General features: G+C 37.5%; 5 protein-coding genes and 1 pseudogene across 7 annotated transcripts; 2 read left to right on the top strand and 4 right to left on the bottom strand.

Annotated features, from left to right (window-relative positions):
* Nucleotides 1257-2324, top strand: LOC104781594 (transcription factor ORG2-like). The gene is made up of 2 exons (XM_010506308.1): nt 1257-1600; nt 1811-2324. The coding sequence occupies exons 1-2, from the start codon at nt 1292-1294 to the stop codon at nt 2276-2278; spliced, it is 777 nt and encodes a 258-aa protein (XP_010504610.1). The 5' UTR covers nt 1257-1291; the 3' UTR covers nt 2279-2324.
* LOC104781592 (phosphatidylinositol 4-phosphate 5-kinase 4-like) lies at nt 2439-6748 on the bottom strand. The gene is made up of 8 exons (XM_010506306.1): nt 4350-6748; nt 4093-4260; nt 3843-4008; nt 3661-3777; nt 3380-3573; nt 3167-3297; nt 3004-3076; nt 2439-2918 (listed from the first exon to the last, which is right to left on the bottom strand). Exons 1-8 carry the CDS (start codon nt 5549-5551, stop codon nt 2630-2632), a joined length of 2340 nt encoding a protein of 779 aa, XP_010504608.1. The 5' UTR covers nt 5552-6748; the 3' UTR covers nt 2439-2629.
* LOC104781591 (probable aquaporin SIP2-1) lies at nt 6794-8270 on the top strand. Its single transcript, XM_010506305.2, has 3 exons — nt 6794-7307; nt 7581-7841; nt 7942-8270. The coding sequence occupies exons 1-3, from the start codon at nt 6825-6827 to the stop codon at nt 8104-8106; spliced, it is 909 nt and encodes a 302-aa protein (XP_010504607.2). The 5' UTR covers nt 6794-6824; the 3' UTR covers nt 8107-8270.
* On the bottom strand, nt 8324-10127 carry LOC104781590 (magnesium-protoporphyrin IX monomethyl ester [oxidative] cyclase, chloroplastic-like). The gene is made up of 5 exons (XM_010506304.2): nt 9585-10127; nt 9361-9425; nt 8944-9271; nt 8759-8857; nt 8324-8676 (listed from the first exon to the last, which is right to left on the bottom strand). Exons 1-5 carry the CDS (start codon nt 10056-10058, stop codon nt 8413-8415), a joined length of 1230 nt encoding a protein of 409 aa, XP_010504606.1. The 5' UTR covers nt 10059-10127; the 3' UTR covers nt 8324-8412.
* LOC104781589 (probable protein S-acyltransferase 4) lies at nt 10340-13373 on the bottom strand. 3 transcript variants are annotated; one of them, XM_010506302.2, is made up of 6 exons: nt 12819-13373; nt 12238-12426; nt 11833-12141; nt 11517-11750; nt 10775-11418; nt 10340-10679 (listed from the first exon to the last, which is right to left on the bottom strand). In XM_010506302.2, the coding sequence occupies exons 1-5, from the start codon at nt 12873-12875 to the stop codon at nt 10777-10779; spliced, it is 1431 nt and encodes a 476-aa protein (XP_010504604.1). In that variant the 5' UTR covers nt 12876-13373; the 3' UTR covers nt 10340-10679; nt 10775-10776. The 3 variants fall into 3 exon arrangements, with proteins under 3 accessions (XP_010504604.1, XP_019100373.1, XP_010504605.1); XM_019244828.1 differs by having other exon boundaries at nt 10340-10674; nt 12819-12875; XM_010506303.1 differs by lacking the exon at nt 12819-13373 and having other exon boundaries at nt 11833-12154; nt 12238-12330.
* LOC104781588 overlaps nt 15523-18489 on the bottom strand; it is a 6360-nt pseudogene continuing 3393 nt past the window's right edge.

Below are 18489 nucleotides of genomic sequence, written 5' to 3'. Positions count from 1 at the left end.
AGAATACAAGAAACTAGTATAAATATATTTTTGGTTCCTAAACCTTTTTGCCTTATACTATTTGTTATTTATGTACCATTGAAGAGTTAGTGGTGATTTGGTGATCAAATGAGAAAAGTCAAAATAGGGTATTTTATTACAACTACGTACTACTAAATTACTAATATCATGAATTGTGGGCAACATTATAGTAAAGAGTCTAAATACATTATATACTAAATTTTGGGCTCTAATATATATAGAAGAATGTGCAAGTGAGGAAATTTGCACTTATTAAACTAATAGAATGTCCTGACATCTAAAGAGTTAAGTAGAATCATTAGAATACATGATAAATGAAAGAAGTTCATGGTTATCCACTGATTTTGGTTTTGGTTTTGAAAGAAATAAATCTTTAAATTTGGTTTATTTTGGTTTTGTACAAAAAAATGTATTGGTTTATTTGGCTTGGTTAACAAATATATGAGGTATCTCAAAAATTAAAATATGAAATTTCCAGGATGATAACTGTAGCTGTCGGAGATTATTAATACAGTTTAGAGATGAGGGTCACGAAACGAATCTTGGAAGCCTCACTGATTCTCATCTACAATTTTGGAATATTGATCCGTTCTTGAAAGAACAACTAAATCAGAAGAACTTATTTTAGTTTAGACATAACTGGCATCAAGTTGACATTAGTATATAAAATGACTTTATCGTCGTTGTGGGCTTAAATTTAATAACCAGGCTAAGTTTATCTAAGATAAAACGTATTAAATTTGAAATGCTTATGTATATGCTTACAACATGAAAATGCTTATGTGTATGCTTACAACATAAGAAATGTATGGAAAGGGGAAACAAAGACGCCCAAACCATTTTCCACCTGATTACCACGTGCCTTCAACATTCTACTAGCCTGAGTCATCTTCCAATATGTAAAGAACAAGTTTGACTATAGTGTTAATACATGTAATATTCGTTTTTGATTCTTATACAATATGTCCAACTTGTGACTGGACCTAGTTCATGCGTGGAACATAGGCTCTGGCACGTGCCAACCTATGCCCTATTGAGACCTAAATATTTCTCTTTATAGTATGTTACTCGAATTCAACACATAATCATATAGTATTTTGATCATATAGCGAATACATACACGTATTATATGATCATTATTTAACAACAGAGATTTGTTTCGTTAGTCCTTCATCCGCATATATATAATCAGAAGACAATATTATTTCGACCAAAACAGCTTCAAGACAAAAACAGAATCAATAACTTGTCCTTGATATAAAGCAAAAAAATGTGTGCATTAGCCCCTTCTCCATTGTTCCCGAACTTCGGTTGGCCGTCGAAATACGAAAGCTATTACGGTGCCGGAGATAACCTCACTAACGGTCCATTTCTTGATTTTCCGGTACCTCAGACTTATGGAGTAACTCATCATCAGAACAGCCTGGGAGTATCTGTTTCATCAGAGGGAAATGAGATAGACAACAATCCGATCGTGGTCAAGAAGCTAAATCACAATGCTAGTGAACGTGACCGTCGCAAGAAGATCAACTCTTTGTTCTCATCTCTCCGTTCATGTCTTCCGGCCTCAGATCAATCGGTAAGTAGCTGCTCCAACATGTCATCAGACTCTGTCATAACTCACATCCAATTACCAATTACTGGCTTGATACGTTCGATTAGGTCATGTCCATTACATTATTTTGAAGTGTCAAATCTAATAATATTTCTTGTCTACGCATCCATACCATATATATAAAAGAAGAAAATCGAATTAACCTTTTTGTTTTTCTTGTTCTTTTTCTTGCAGAAGAAGCCAAGTATCCCTGAAACGGTTTCGAGGAGCTTGAAGTACATACCAGAGCTGCAACGACAAGTAAAGAAGCTTATACAAAAGAAGGAAGAACTTTTGGTACGAGTATCAGGTCAAAGAGACTTTGAGCAATACAATAAGCAGCAACCAAAGGCGGTCGCGAGTTATCTCTCAACGGTTTCCGCGGCTAGGCTTGAAGAAAATGAAGTGATGGTCCAAATCTCATCGTCCAAGACTCATAACTTTTCGATATCTAATGTTGTGAGTGGTTTAGAAGAAGATGGGTTTGTTCTTGTGGATATTTCATCTTCAAGATCTCAAGGAGAAAGGCTCTTCTATACTTTGCATCTTCAAGTAGAGAAGGTGGATGATTATCACAAGATCAATTGCGAGGAGTTAAGCGAAAGGATGTTGTACTTGTACGAGAAATATGAAAACTCGCTAGACTCTTCGCAATTGGTGTAAAACAACCAAAAACAATTCATGTGGTGTATTTTTTATCCATTTGTTCTCGTTTGTTTTTAGTTGTTCTTTTCTTATAAATCTAACACTCAATCTTGACCAAAGCATAGTCGAGTTGTTTTTGGTTTCTTGATTGAAGTGTATATTCGTGAAGTAACGAATCAGAACAAAACAATATAAATAGAAGAAAAATTATTCACTGCTACAGATGTCAACTGTTGTTACATAGTTTATTATAAAATCAGAACATTTTTAAATCATAAGAGAAGAGTAGAAGTGTAATAATGTACCTAAGCCCTTCTTTCTTGAGCCACAAGAAAACGTGAGGAGACTAGAAACAGAGGAGACTTGTTTTTAATTATCCTCAGTGAAGACCTTGAAGATGAAATCACGGAAACGTCTCGAGTATAGTCTTGGATCGACGGCTGAGATTGAAGTAGGATCGTACTGGATGCTCTTGTAAGCGTGTTCGAGTTTCTTGCTGATGTCATAGTCTTGAAGAATGTCTATGATTCCAAAGATCATAACAACCTCGTAGTACTCTCCTGTTGGTTCACCAACTAGCTGGAACTCACAGTCGCTTCTCCTCATTGTCCTCTCTGCTCGAGCCGGCATGTTGCCTCCAAGTCTGATACTAGCCCACCTGCAACAACAAACCGATTTATTATTGGACTGGAAAGCAAGAGATTGCTTTCTAGGTATTGAGTTCAATTTGTTTTTGTGTTTACCTTGTAGGATCAGATAGAAGCTGATCCACGTCTGCTCTAGATAGACGAGGTGCTGTTTCGTCTTCAAATTCACCTGCAGTAGCGAAAGAAAACATATTTGCTTCACGGCTACTAAAGTATAGAAATGATATTTGCCTATTTGGTTTTTGTTAGAAGTGCGAACCAATGGGCGTGCGAGCACCAGAAGGAATCAGCTCTCCAGCGACTGATGCTTCTCTGAAATGAATCCCAACCAGAAGACTGTAATCCATTATTCTCTCCTGTTCTAAGAACTCACAGTCTTTGTCAACTTGCCTGAACAGAAACACAATCAGCATAATAAATAACAATGAAAAAGGTCAATGGAAAGAGATTGATTAATGAATGAATCACTAACCTGATGAATTCTTGGAACCAAGCTTTCTGTAGTCTAAAAATGAAATTCAGATCAAGATCTTTCAAGATTGTATTTGAATTGATTTCTGATTCAGGTTTATCGGTTGTACGGCCAAGAGAAGATCCTTTCAAATCAAAGCGTCTGTGGATGGAGTACTCAGAACAAAATAGATTTCCCATAATGACAAACCGCACCTGCAATGTTTTGGCAGAAAGGAGATGAATTCAATCAAACTCCAAGTACCAGTTTCTTTTCTATTTAGCATTGTTCTCAATTCTTACCTTCTTTTGGATTGGTCCAGTCAACTTCACACAGTGGAGACCGTAAAATCTAATGACCAAAGTGTTCTCAAATGCTCGAACATGGTTGTAATATGCTGCAAGCATCCTCAGAAGCACCTGCATTATATAATTTCATAGCAGCCACACAATTTTAATCTGGTAACTTTAAAAACAAAACTTACTTTAGTTTCAGATTTCTTCATTGTCTTTATCATGTAACGATCATCGTTTGTCAAGTAGAAAAAGCTTCCACTTTTACCAGGGGATGATAGCTCCCGAAGGGCATCATTCCCGCAGATCGATAACATGTAATCAGCTGGGTCTACCTTGAATAGCTTCCTCAAGCTCCTGAAGATAGATAAATTAGCATAACATAGTGTGAGACTTAAGTAGTGAAGAGAAATATGTAGAGCCTAGTTTAATTGTTCTCACCTAAAAACTAATGGGCAATAGTCTTTCCATTTGAATTCACTAGATTGATGAGGAGGTGTGTATTTGGTTCCTTCTGGTGGAAATCTTGTCCATACCTTCTCCTTTGGATCAAAAGCTGAATGCTTAAGATCAAGAGACACAACCGGAGCTTGTTTCCCAACAGCATGTCTGCGTCAGCAAATCCATTAAACATGAGCGATTATACATCAACAAATCTTCAAATTGTATAACTGAGGGCGGCAAACTGGTATATTTACCTGATTCCAAGCTGTAGATTAAGCATAAGCTCGTAATTCCGGTGGCCTTTAGATATTGTTTCGCCTTGCTTCCTCCCTGCCCTCGGCAATCTCATAGGTGCAGGGGTCGGTCTCAGGCTCTGTATGAAGCCTTCGGCCTCTAGTCTCATCATTTCAGCATCCAAGTCCCTCCTCGTGGTGGAATCAATATCAGCAGCGCCTTCTCCGCTTTCGGTTCCCCACATATTCATCTTCTCAAACGCTCTATCTACACCCACACTTACCCTCCCGTCAACAGACATCCTCCTCGGTTTCTCTACACGTTTGGAAGAGTTCCAAACAGATAGCTTTTTCTGTGAAGGCAACACAGGAACTCTTTCTCCACTGCAGATTTTGTACTCACTCAGATTATTAAACACGTCTTTAGGATCCCACTCAGGATTCCCTTCGTCTCCAGATGGATAATAAGTACCGTTCATTTCTTCCGGATCATTAGACCAATGACCAACGTAGAAACTCCCATCAGCCCATTTGAAAGTCCCGTTTCCTCTAGGTAAACCATCATCCCAAAATCCGTCGTATCTATTCCCATCCGTCCAAATAAAGGTACCTTTGCCACAGATCATAGCGTTCTTCCATTCCCCAATGTAATAGCTCCCATCTCTCCACTGATACTTTCCGTGGGATTCTTGCAAACCCCTCCTCCATTCACCATCATACACATCTCCATTCGCGAAACGCTTGATTCCATGGCCATGTTTCAGGTTCATCACCCACTGACCTTTATAAGTATCTCCACTAGGACCTGTGTAAAGGCCAACACCATCCATGTATCCGCTTTTGAATTCCCCTTCATATGAAGCACCAGAAGGCCACCCGAACTTCCCTCTTCCCATAGTCTTCCCGTTATACCAGTCACCAATGTACATACAACCATCTGTCCAAAGATACTTCCCATGCCCGTGAGGAAAACTATCATACCATTGCCCTGTATAATAGTCTCCATTAGGAAGTACTCTCTCTGCATGGTACAATTCACCTATGCTACTTCTGATAGTGATGCTATCATCATCAATATCGTCAGTCGTAGTAGTAGTATCATCATCTGTCTGCGGAGCTACAGATACCGTCCCAAAGATGCTGTTTGCACGCTTCTTTGCTTGTTGGGTCTTTCTTACGGTCACCTCCCAAGCCTTCAGAACACAACTTTGTTCCTTGCTCATTTTCTTAAACTAATATAACAATTTTTTTTCTAAATACCTATATGTGTATCCTAGAACATACCCTCAGAAACATATCTTCTCTTGTCTAAACAACAATCCTATAGATGTAAACATACACAAGAGAAAATCATGAACTCTGTGCGGAAGGAAAACAAACTGTAAACCTAAAACCATTCAATCAAAAGTAGCATGAAGAGATCTGCAATGAACTTTACTTTGTGACATCCTGTTTCCATGTCATTGAATCATACCGAAAAAAGAATGTTTATTTTGTCTTTTAAGATTGCAACATTTTCGGAGTGAATGCTGATCAGAACGATCATCAAAACCAAACAAAGAATCAGAGAGAGAGAAAAACCAATGGCCAAAAGAGTTGAAGGGATCAAAAAAATTCTCCGACATTTCATCTTTTCTTGTCAATCCTTCATAACTAATTATGTCGTTCAAAGAAGCTAGAAACCGTTGATCATCTCCTCAAACCACTGAAAGCCTTCAAATTTAGAGAAACAAGCAAGACTCAAATTTTTCTATTCTTAGCATTTTCCGAGCTTTCCTCTCATAAACAGACATAGTTTCTTCAAAATAAACTTTAATAAAAAGAGAAAATGTAATCATTTATCAATTTAACCAAGAGACTCACTAAGAGCTATAATCAGAAACAGAGATAACTGAAACTCCAACTCACTGAGTCATTTTATCGAACAGTTTAAGCTCATTGCTTCACCTCTAACAATTTATTCACAAAAGGAATAAGATCCATCCCCAATGCTGAAGCTTCAAACTCCCTAAACGATAGAAGAGAGACAAAAGTTACAACCCAAAGCTTGAAAGGATCAAAAGGTCATATCTTTTCCTGGCGAGGAGGAAGACGCGACGATTAGTAGTGTTACTGTATAGGAACAGCTATAAGGGGGACTCGACACTCGCCGAAGACGACAAATCACCGGAATCCGAAGATGAAGAATAGAAACTTCCGTCGCAGCAGATGAACTCAAATTGGAAACGATGACAGAGCCTTTTTTGTAATCAATTCCGTAATACGCACTTAGAAACACTAATCTCTCTCATCACGAACAAAGCCAAAACCTTTAACTAATTCTAATTTGAAATGTTTTTTTACTGTGGAAGTTAAATACTTTATTCAGTAGTAAACGTATCACTTTCTCTATTGGTTTAATCTCATCACACGACAAAGCCAAAACCTTTAATGTCGGAAGCTGACTCATCCATCACATTACCGCAACACCAAAACAATGTCTCTAGCGTCAAATTTATGCTAAATTCATCAGCCGCTTTAGAGCCAATCATAATAATAAATCTCGATACCTTTTTTTTTTCTTTCTCTTCAACGGTCCTCAATATTCCCAAAATCCCAACTCAGATCATAAAAAAGCTTACTTTTTTTTTGTTCGTTTCCTTTCCTTCTGAGAGAATCTGGTTCTCATCGTTGGAATCGAGAAAGAGAAAAATGGGTCGACTCGGTTTAGTGGTGTCTGATCTGGTATTGTCGTTCATGTGGATATGGGCAGGAGTTCTAGTCAACATATTAGTCCATGGAGTTCTCGGGTTTAGCCGGAGCGATGCGACCGGTGAGATCGTTCGATATCTCTTCTCAATCATTTCCATGTTCGTTTTTGCCTTCCTTCAAAAAGTCAGCAAAGGTGGACTTTATAATCCTTTGACCGCTTTGGCTTCTGGTGTCTCCGGTGGCTTCGGCCATTTCATCTTCACTGTCGTCGTTCGAATCCCCGTCGAGGTTTTGTTTCATTGACTTCTGTTTTTATTTACCTGAATTAAAAATTGACTCTTTTCGTTAGGGACAAGTCTCAGTGATGAATCCCTCAATTCCTCATTATACTTCTGACATTAGATTAGGGTTTGTGTGTTGCTGTAAAATGTCAAATTACACCAAATTTTTTAGGATTTTGGTGATGGATCTATCTGGGTTGTTCCCAATCATATAAAGACTTGTTGTGTGATCAAAGATCATATTTTTATGTGAAACTCTGGTTTGTGTTTTTGTTTTCAGGTAATAGGATCAATCCTTGCGGTTAAGCATGTGATTCACGTTTTCCCTGAGATTGGGAAAGGACCTAAACTAAACGTAGCAATTCATCACGGTGCTTTAACAGAAGGGATACTAACATTTTTCATTGTAATGCTCTCAATGGGACTCACAAGAAAAATCCCTGGGAGTTTCTTTATGAAGACTTGGATTGGTAGTCTTGCTAAGTTAACTCTACATATCCTTGGCTCTGATCTTACCGGCGGATGCATGAACCCTGCAGCTGTATGTATTCAAAAACAAAAAGATAGTCTTGTGATTGTGATTTCACTAGAAACTGATCTTTTGTTTGATTGTTTTTTGCTTTTTGTGTGAATCTTTTCAGGTTATGGGATGGGCTTATGCACGCGGTGAGCATATAACAAAAGAGCATTTACTTGTGTATTGGCTTGGGCCTGTGAAGGCTACATTGCTCGCGGTGTGGTTCTTCAACGTTGTGTTCAAGCCTCTGACTGAAGAACAAGAGAAACCTAAGGCTAAATCTGAATGAGGAATGGAGCTCAGCTTTCATATTTAATCCTCCTCTTTGGATAAATCTCCTCCACACAATACATAGAGGGTGGGATTGTGTTCCGTTGTTACTCGGGTATTGTGTTTTGTGTGTAGCAAACTCAGCTGTATCAACCTGTTTTATAAAATCTGAATTTTGGTGAATCCATTGTGCAATCTGATCATATATATGCAGCAAAAGTATTTGGTTTATTGCAAAAAAAAAAAAGATGTTTCTCAGTTTTGATCATTCAATTACAAGGAATCAAGAAACCAGCCGTAAACTCAAGACTTGACATTGCTGCTACTAATAGACAAGATTAGGCTCAAACTCGGCGAAATCAACAGAACCAGACTCAACAGGAGGCATGAGATAAGCAGCCAAGATCTCAGAGGCTAAAGAAGCAACCAAAGGAATCCGCTTAAGGGTCTTGATGAAGGAAGGATCATCGGTTTGTCCTACAGCCAGTAGCTTCTCATAGCTCACAACCATTCTATCCAATTTCCTCTTGAACTCAGGGTTCTCAACATCCAGCACCGCCGGGAATATTCTTGCCGTGGTTCGGTTTGTCTGAAACAAAGTAACAACATTTTCAGAAAAGGGGGCACATAACACAGCTTTAATATTAATCTTCTTGTTGAGTTCCCATTACCTCGATGATGACATGCATATCGAACTCCTTTGTGTTTAACCCGATACCCTCGTAGAAGTTAGTTCTTTGACAATCATTGAGGTACATTGTCACATAAACCTGCAAAGCCAATCCTCTTACTAGTTAAGCTAATGTGCAAAAACACATCTGAAGTTGAGAATTAAAGAGAGTTTAGTTTAAATTACCGAGAGGCAGAAGAAGCGAGACCAGAGCTTAGCTTGCCAGTCATTGAGGAACTGAGGCTGAGCTTTCATTAAAGCAGAGAAGAAATCTCCATGACGGTTCTCGTCTTGACACCAGTTCTCAAAGTACTTGAAGATTGGGTAACACTGGAACTCAGGGTTCTCCTTGAGGTGTCTGTAGATTGTGATGTATCTCCAGTACCCGATCTTCTCGGATAAGTAAGTGGCGTAGAAGATGAATTTTGGTTTGAAGAAAGTGTACTTCCTTGCCTTTGTCAGGAAACCCAAATCAAGAGCCAAGTTGAAATCAGACAAACCCTTGTTCAAGAACCTGCAAAAGAAATGTTTTATCATTCAAATAACCAATTCAAGAACAAACACTCAGATAAAAGAGAGGTTCTTGTTGTTAAGAGATTTTACCCGGCATGTCTTGCTTCATCTCTGGACATAAGAGAGAAGATCTCAGCCACAACAGGGTTTGTTTTCTGCAACGTAATCACACATCAAACCAATATAATGAACCAATGAAACAACATCAAGTCTCATATGTGCCTCTAATTCCATCTAATCAGCATAACTTAGACAAGAAACAGCACTAGAAAAATCATAAAAAGTGAATCGTAAATATATTCTTAAAATCTCACCTTGAGTCTTCTACCAAGTTCCTTGTAAAGGAGGAAACCAGAGAACTCAGCAGTACAAGACCGTTCAAGGAACTCAACAAAGATCTGTCGGAGAGGTCCCTGCAACTTGTCAGCAGCTTCTTTAAACTCCTTGTTCCTCACGAAATGCGTCTGATTGTAATCGGTCTTGAACTCTTGAAGCAGAGCAACGAACTCTTCCTGGTTAAGGTTCTTGTTGATCTCCGTGTTGAAAAGCTGTTCCATCTCCTCGAAATCAGTCGTGTAGAACCTCGGAGTAAGAAGAGACTCCTGAATCTCTTTCTTCGTACCCTTCTTGGACTTCGAGGTGGCGGTGGCCGGAGGAGGCGGCGAGGAAGTAGCTGACATTCTGATCACGGTGGAGAAACGTCGCCCTGAGAGGTACTTGCTCGGGTTTGAGAGCTTTGGGGATGTGAATTTGGAGATGGGTTTCACCAAAGCCATTTCAGCTGCCATTGACTATGAGTTGCAGAAGCAAAGAAGAACGAGAGAGAGTGAGATAGAGAGCAAAGCAGCTAGAGGAAGAAGATGAGGCTGTGGTGTTTTATAACTGAGAGAATCTCATCCAGTGAAAATCTGAACTCTGATGTGGGAGCCAGACACGTGGCGAAAAATTATTGGTGTCTCTTGATTTTGCATTGTCTTCTTGATAATATATTAATAGAGCATTTTTTTATGAAAATATGTGATTGATAATTAATATAATATGGATGTAAAAAAAAATGAAAATCAACCAATAAAATAAGAGAAAAATAATTCCGACAACAGTATACGTTACAAGTCGTGGTCCAAATCTTTTTTATAAGGAAAAACAAAAAAAAGAGAAAAAAATATGTGATGCTGGTGATTTTTCCAGATGAGCCATTCTCTGGTTATATATATATATATATATATATATATATAAATACAACTAAAAATCTGAGAAATAAAAATGAAAAATCTAGAAGCTCAAACTCACAAGTCCTAAAATGATTGTTATTTCTTGGATTTTGTTTGCTTCCCACAATTATATGAAACACAATTAAAAGAATTATAAAAGCACAAATCTCCCATTTCTCTCCAGCTTCAAGTCCTTCTCTAGCAAGTACGAAAAAAGAGGTATAAAAAAGCTTTATAAGGCTAAGAACGGTTTCTTCAAAAGCAAGCTAACACAGAGGTAAAGCTTAAATTACCTCTATTTACGAAGCATTGGAGAAGTGGATTGAGGAGAGCTTGTTCCATCTTCAGATCCTGCGTTTATATTCATACCTTTATCTGTATTCCAATTTCGTTCATACCCTTCAACTTTCTCTTCATCTTCAATGGAGACTCGACCGCGTTTTCCATCATCACTTGAAGATCTTCCTGATTCTTCTTCTTCTCCACTTCTCTCATCTTTGTTACTACTACCATTCTCATTTGTGAAAAACGGGTTAAAAGAAGGGATGATTCCTTCATTAGTATTATGTTGATGGTGATGGTGGTGGTGATGATCCTTAGCCTTCAAGTCATCTTCCTCACAATCATCCTCGAGATCTTCATAGTTTAGATTCCGGAGAATCTCAGGGAGTGAGTAGCTCTTCCCACTCTCATCAACAATCTTTCCTCCTCCCATTTCTATATCGATCTTCTCCTTGGAGCTAACAAGACTTTCACCTAGGTTTGAAGTAGGAGTCTCAACCATCATCATGTAATCTTCTTCCTTCACAAATGACCTAAACTTGTTCATTGATGGAGGGATCTTAGACAAAAATATTTCCCATATGTTCCCTAAAACTCCCTTGTTGTATGGATTCTCTTTCTTATCATAACGGTATCGGAAATTCTCATAAGTAGTCTGCACAAAACAGATTTAAACACTTAAAACAAAAACAGAGAAAGAAACAAGACTTGCAAAGATTGGAATATAAAGCATAGATCTTTCTAATCACATACCTGGTTAGTGCAGATGAGATAGGAATGAAATATTGTGAGTCCTCCGACAAACCAAACGGTAATGAAGCAGTAAACTATGAGAATATCCGATAGAACATCTTTGGATATAGCTTTCCAGATGCTAATCTTCTCATCCGTATGTCTTTGAAATATGTTCAACCAAGAAAACACAAACACATATATGCACAGAGTGGTTGATGTTGATATGAACATGAAGAAGAATCGGTAATTTCGCTGCAACAGAATCACAAAACAAATTCAAAACACATCGAACCTATGTAAGCCAATGTAGAGCAAAATCATTTAGTAAACTTACCACTCCAATGCATTGGCCAACCCAAGGACAGTGATGATCAAATCTCTGGACACAGTTGTTGCAAATGGAACAATGAGAAGCTCGAGGTGGACGGTAAAGCAAACAAGTGTCACAGAACTTCACTTTTACTGTATGTCCATTAACAGTTACATCTTTGACCCTTGGTAATCTTATATTTGGGGTTCTACCGCTAACCCATTCCATGGACGGAGTAGTTGAATCCGGTGCGTCATCTGATTCCGGTGGCCTTAAACTTCTTGGCACAATTCCAGGATCTCTACTAGACGTCATCAATAGGAAAAATATAACCTGAAGTTTTAAACTATTGACACTTCAGTTTCAGAAAGCACTTTTTAAAAAAAGACATAAAAGACATCTAGAGAGTTTTGAAAGCAGAAGACATACCAGAATGGTGAGTATCCAAGACACGGAGAGGATTGGAATACAAATATTTGGGTTCTTGGTAAGAGGATCAGCCATTTTCATGTACATTTTGACAAAGAACATCACAGCGGGACCTAGGATCAAGATGGTTGATAGATATAGAGATGATGCATCTGGACCAAAGATTAACCTCCCGCCACATAGAAATTTCTGAAGAACACAAAAAAGGGGAAAATCAAAGTCAGCTTATAATCCAAAAAGCATAAACATAGTTCTTCCATATATGAACGATCAAGACTCAAGATACAACTAATCAGAGAATGAATAAGACTCAAAAGAGTCTGAAAAGATCGTGAGTCCACGGAAGGTGAAAGTTAGAAACAAGAATGTTTTGATTCTTTCTCGTTTAATTACTAAAGTGGACAAAATCGAAAGACTCAAGAGTCTGAAATGCTAATGACTTGGACTCAAAGGAAAAAAAAATTGAATCAAAAGGAAGTGGCGATGTTATTCATGCCCAAAAACTTATGTGATCAATCCAATCTTCTCCAGAAAAGCAAACAAAAAGCAAAAGTGAATGAAACATTAATTTCAGAACTTACATTGCTTCCCCTCCAAACTTGATAAAGCCTCTTGAGTTTGGTCTCATTCCAAGCCATAACTGAGGTTGAGAGAGAGAGAGAAAAAAAAATACAAAAACAGAGAAGCTCCAAAAGTAAAGAAATTTTTGCAATAAACCCTAGAATTAGAAACCCATCTGAGAATCCATACACAATGATGATCAGATCAGAGAAAAAGATCAATATCAAGAAGAAAACCCCAGAAACGGAAATAATTTTTTTTTTTTTTTCTTCCGACAAAAAAAGATTCGTAATTTACACCCCAACACTCGAATTTGATTGTAGTTCGAGAAGGAGAAGAGAGACAGAAAAAATGGAAGCTGTCGTCTCTCTCTCTCTCTCAGAGTCTCACTCGAACGAATCCCACACAAGAAATTATATCGCTGATTTGCAAAATTGCGCGATCCCTTTTCTCTGTTTTTTCCTTTTTTTGGGGGGTAATAATTTTTTTTTTTTTATTCGCTTATCATAACCGAATAATTTAGACAGGAAGAGGAGTTAATGGGGACATTGTATGTAATTACGAAAAAGTGATTATGCGAATAAGCAAGCATGTATGTTTCATGTTTGTTTGTTTGTTTTTAAGAACTAATAAGGAATAAATTTTCTTGTTAATCCTATAGATAGATTTATTAGTATTTTTAAAGTATTTGTTATATATATCATTGGTCGGCCAACTAAAAGAAATAGAAGGGATAAAAATATAACTAGAATGATGCAAAAGTTGCAAACAATGAGCTGGTTTGAAGGGCAAGTCAAATCATCTCTCAATTAAACGTGCCCTCACACATTGATAGATTTCTTTCCATCGTTTTGTGTTTTTTCTTCTTCTCATTATTTTCATTTTTATAAAACTCTACATCCAGAAGTCATAAAAGAGGAGAGAGCAGCCTATGGGAATATTAGAAACGTTTAAAGCAAATGGATATATGCTGAAAATCCCATTAATCAGTAACTTAAAACAATATTCATTCAAAAGATGATACTGAATAAAATTCTAACGAAAAAGATGTTAAATTTTGGTTTGAACATATTAAAATTAAAATATTTTTATATTAAAATTTTTAGGAGGGTGTATTCAAAATGATATTTTAAGTGATTTGTAAAAATCTTATAAATTCTATGTTATTCAATCATAGATTTTTAAAAGCTCTAATGAAATCCAGTGTTATTGAATTTTAAAGTATACTTTACAATCCACTGTTATTGAAAATAGTTTGTAGATTTAATTTTTAATGATTTGAGAGGAATTGAGAGGATTTCCTTAGTTAAAAATACATGAATCCAAATCTCATTACTTTAAAAGTGGAATTTGAAAGAATTCTACAATAAATCATATTAACTTTCCTAAAATCTATAAAAATTCCAAATTTCCTAAATCTTATAAAATACTCCAAAATCATGGTTTCAATTGCTTAGTTAAATTAAACACTATACTTAAAACATTATTTTACAAACTTTAAAATTAAATTGATAAATACATAAAAACATGTTGAGCTTGTTACACCTCTAGCGGACTAAAAATAAAATCTTAAGAGCTGAATGCTCAGTTGGATTTGTTTTGAACATATTAAAATTTAAGACTTACATTTACTTTAAATAAAAACATATTGTGTAATTAAATATAGGTAAATATAAATATTACTTTTAAAATATTTGAAACATTCTTTAAATTTTGTTTTAAATCAGAAAATCGAAAATTTGATTGAAAAAAAAAACAAGAAAAAGAAATCAAAATCTTTATATATAAAATAATTAAGAAAGTACTATACCTGGTTGGACTTCAGTTGGGCCGTCAAAGGAAAGCCCATGGCCAAGGCCAGACGCGAGCCTTCTTCACTGCAATATTGTGTAGTTGACTAGTTGTCGTGACATCCACGAAACCTGCTGCTGCACTGGTCGTCGCTTTCATTAACCCTAATCAATCTTACGGATGAATCTTCTGCATAGAACATCGGCTTATTTCAATCTCGTTTTGGATCATCTCATCTGCTACACGGTCTCGATCCTATCCTTAAGACATTCGCAGGCTTCTTTTGTTTTCGTATCGAAAATGGGGAATTTATACTTCTCAAAAAAGAAGAGATGCGTGAGTAACTTTGTATTTTATAAGCAAACGTTTTTCAATAGAAAAAAAGGAAATTTTCGATTGTTTCCTATTTTTGCAATTATGCTGCAAAAAGAAAAATGGAAATTTGGATCACAACGGTAAGAAAAGTTACAACCAGTCATGTTGATTGTGTGTCTTTGCTAAGTTACTTAGCCTAAGTAGAAGAAATAAGATGTGTCGGAGAAATAAGGAAAGTAGAAGATGTGTCGGAGAAAGCCTTGTTTTGTAGACGAAAAAGCGTAAGGAATGATAAGTAGCATCAGGACTATACCAAGAAGGCTGAATCTATGGCTAATATAAGACGGGAAAACCATAGGAGATCGCTCACCACAAGAGTAACTCTAGCCACAGAGGCTATCGTCATTGGCACGAGAGCCGTTAACAGAAGCTGGTAAAGCTAGTTGAATAGCTTTCTTTAACAGAAGAGCATTATAGTTAATTAGTTACCACAGAAGTGCACATTGCAATGTTGTTGAACAACAGAAATACCTTAGAATTCAACCCATTGACCAATGCAGCCATGCCTAACTCTAGAGCAGAACTCATGTGACCACCAGGTAACGTCAAACTCAAACCTGCAGCGAAGGTCACCGTTTATAAAAGAAAGTTGGAGACAATGAAATACACACCAAGTTTAAATTTTTCCGTAATGCAAGAAACCGCTATATACACCAATTTTCCTAATTCCTATTCTAAATGCGAAAGAGTTATAAAAAAAAAATCTTATCGACGAGTAAAGACAGAGAGAGCTACATGGCTTTGAATTAAAGAATTAAATTTACACATGTTTGTCCTTTTCTTTACTCTATCTTGATCTCAAATCCACGCTCGAGTTTCTCCTTATATTCGCTGGTTCTTGCTAAACCAAACCAATCGCCGTGGCGCCTTCATCCTCACTTGAAATCTTCTTGATATCCACCACTGTTGTTACCGTACTCCAAGCTTACCACTGCTCATTTTCGTGTTTTGAGGACCCATGGTTCTGCTTAGCTTAGATGTGATGGATCCGACCTCCACATCGTCTTCTTCTTCAGGTGCCCAATCTCTGAAATTGATCAAAGGTGGTGGGATCTTTGCAAAAAACAGCTCCTTAAAGTTCTCTAAGATCCACTTTCGGTAAGGGTTTTCCTTCTTGTCGTAATGGTACCGAAAATTCTCACAGGTCGTCTGCACACATAACAAAAGAATCAGACTAGCTACATGGAAACTACAAAATCCAGTTCACTTGTTGCAAAAAAGCTGAAGAAACTTGCCTGGTTGGTGCAGATTAGGTAGAAGTGGAATACACTAAGTCCACACAAACCAGACGGAAACAAAGCAGTAAAGACCAAGAACACCTAATATTAAGTCATCAGCAAGGACAACATAGAAGTCCCCATGGACTTTAAGCATACTGATCCATGAGAAGACAAAGACGTAGATGCAGAGGAGGTTTGAACAAGATAAGAAACAGACGAAGAATGGATAGTTACGCTGCAAAGAAGCCCGTAGATAAACATATCAACACTCACAGATCTTATTCAGCTATTTGTCTTTGGAAGTGAGAAAAGAATTTCCAGTAAGACTTACCAAGGCGATGCACTGACCTACCCATGGACAGTGATGATCAAACCTTTGGACACAGTTGTTGCAGATAGAGCAGTGAAAGGCACGTGGAGGACGGTATAGGAGACATGTATCACAGAACTTCACTTTGACGGTGAAGCCATTCACCATTACATCTTTAGTCCGAGGTAATTTCACATTTACTAATTTGTTACTCACCCATTCTGTAGATTGGGTGACAACATCAGGAATCTCTGACTCAGGCACTTCTTTGTTCCTTGGGATAATCCCGGGGTCTCTCGATGATGTCAAGAAGAGAAAAGTGAAATCCTGCATTAAAAGGAAGACGTAAGAGTTTGGCTCTAGGTATAATCTCTCTTACAAAGTAAAGTAAAGAGTAAAAATGCTTTGATACCATGAATGTGAGAAGAATTGCACCAATCAAAATCTGAGAATGAAACAAAGGGTGACGACGTCTAATCAAAAAAGCCATCCTGATACAGAAAGTGATAGCTGGCCCTCCTATCATACATATGGTCAAAAGAAGCGAAGATGCATCTGGACCAAACACTAATCTTCCCCCACAGTAGAATTTCTGAAACACCAATAACAGTAGAAACAATCCACTTCAGACTATGATGATTGCATATAGACAGAATCTAAACTAAAAGGTTAAAACTTAATAGAAAGAATCTTAAAAACTTTATGTTATTCAAAGTCTAGAGCACAGAGCAATTCTGAGCATTTGGCTCATTGCTAAGATTCTAACAATTTGGCATAAAAATGTAAACTTTGTGTGAAATCATCACAAAAAAAAAAAAAAAAGCTTACATTTTTGCCGGGCCAGACTTGATAGGATCTTTTTCGTTCAGGACTCTGAGAAGACATGACGGCGTTAACGTTGAGAAGAGAAACTAAAAGATGTTCTTCAATATTTCCAATCTCAAAATCCACGGCCAAACTTGTTGGGTTTGAAGTGGTCAAAGCAAGAATAATTCAAACCGAGTTTGTAGGAGCAGAGTCGTGAGTCGTGGACTAGAACGAGTCATGGGTTGTGTTCAGTTGTGTTTTGCTATTTCTTTGGAGTTAGTTGTTTTGTGTTTCCAGTAGTTGAAGTCTCCGTATATAAGGAGCAAGTTGTATTCTCTTTCAAGTATCAATCAGAAAAGCTTTGATCAATCTTTTACAATCGTCTTTTAAGATTTGGTATCAGAGCGCTCATCACTAACGAGACCTGAGTTGTTGAGAGCAGAGAGAGAGAACGAAATTCCGATGGGAGATAGCAGTAACAGTGCGAAAGGGTTCGTGGTTCCAGCTATTCCAAAGTTCGATGGTCACTATGATCATTGGGCACGTTTGATGGAGAATTTCATTCGTTCGAAGGAGTATTGGGATCTCATAGAGAATGGGATCAGTGAGGTTGACGGGGTCGTCCCTACTGAGGCGCAACATAAGGTGATTGAGGAACAGAAGCTGAAGGATCTGAAACTCAAGAATTTTCTCTATCAATCCATCGATAGAGACATTCTTGACACAATCCTCAACACGGATACAAGCAAACAAATCTGGGAGAGCATGAAACAGAAGTTTGAAGGATCAACAAAGGTGAAGCAGGCACAACTCCAAGCCTTGCGTAAGGAGTACGAGATCCTACAGATGCGAGATGGAGAGAACGTGAATAGCTATTTTGCAAGGACCCTTGCAATAGCAAAGAAGATGAGAGCGTATGGAGATGCGCTAAGTGAGAACAGTATCTCGGAGAAAATCTTGCGATCTCTGACAATGAAGTTTAACTATGTGGTGTGTTCAATTGAGGAATCAAGTAATCTCGATAAGCTGACCTTGGATGAGCTTCAAAGCAGTCTTCTAGTTCATGAACAACGAATGGGAGGAGGAGTGGCAGAAGAAGAACATGTCTTGAAAATCTCATCTGAAGGTAGAGGAAGAGGAAGAGGAGGCTTTAGAGGCAGAGGTCGTGGGAGATTCAACAACAGAGCC

The sequence above is a fragment of the Camelina sativa genome, chromosome 4 (assembly GCF_000633955.1).
Source record: "Camelina sativa cultivar DH55 chromosome 4, Cs, whole genome shotgun sequence".
Lineage (NCBI taxonomy): Eukaryota > Viridiplantae > Streptophyta > Magnoliopsida > Brassicales > Brassicaceae > Camelina > Camelina sativa.
Note: the sequence above shows the minus strand (reverse complement) of the source record. Positions and strands in the feature narration are given on the sequence as shown.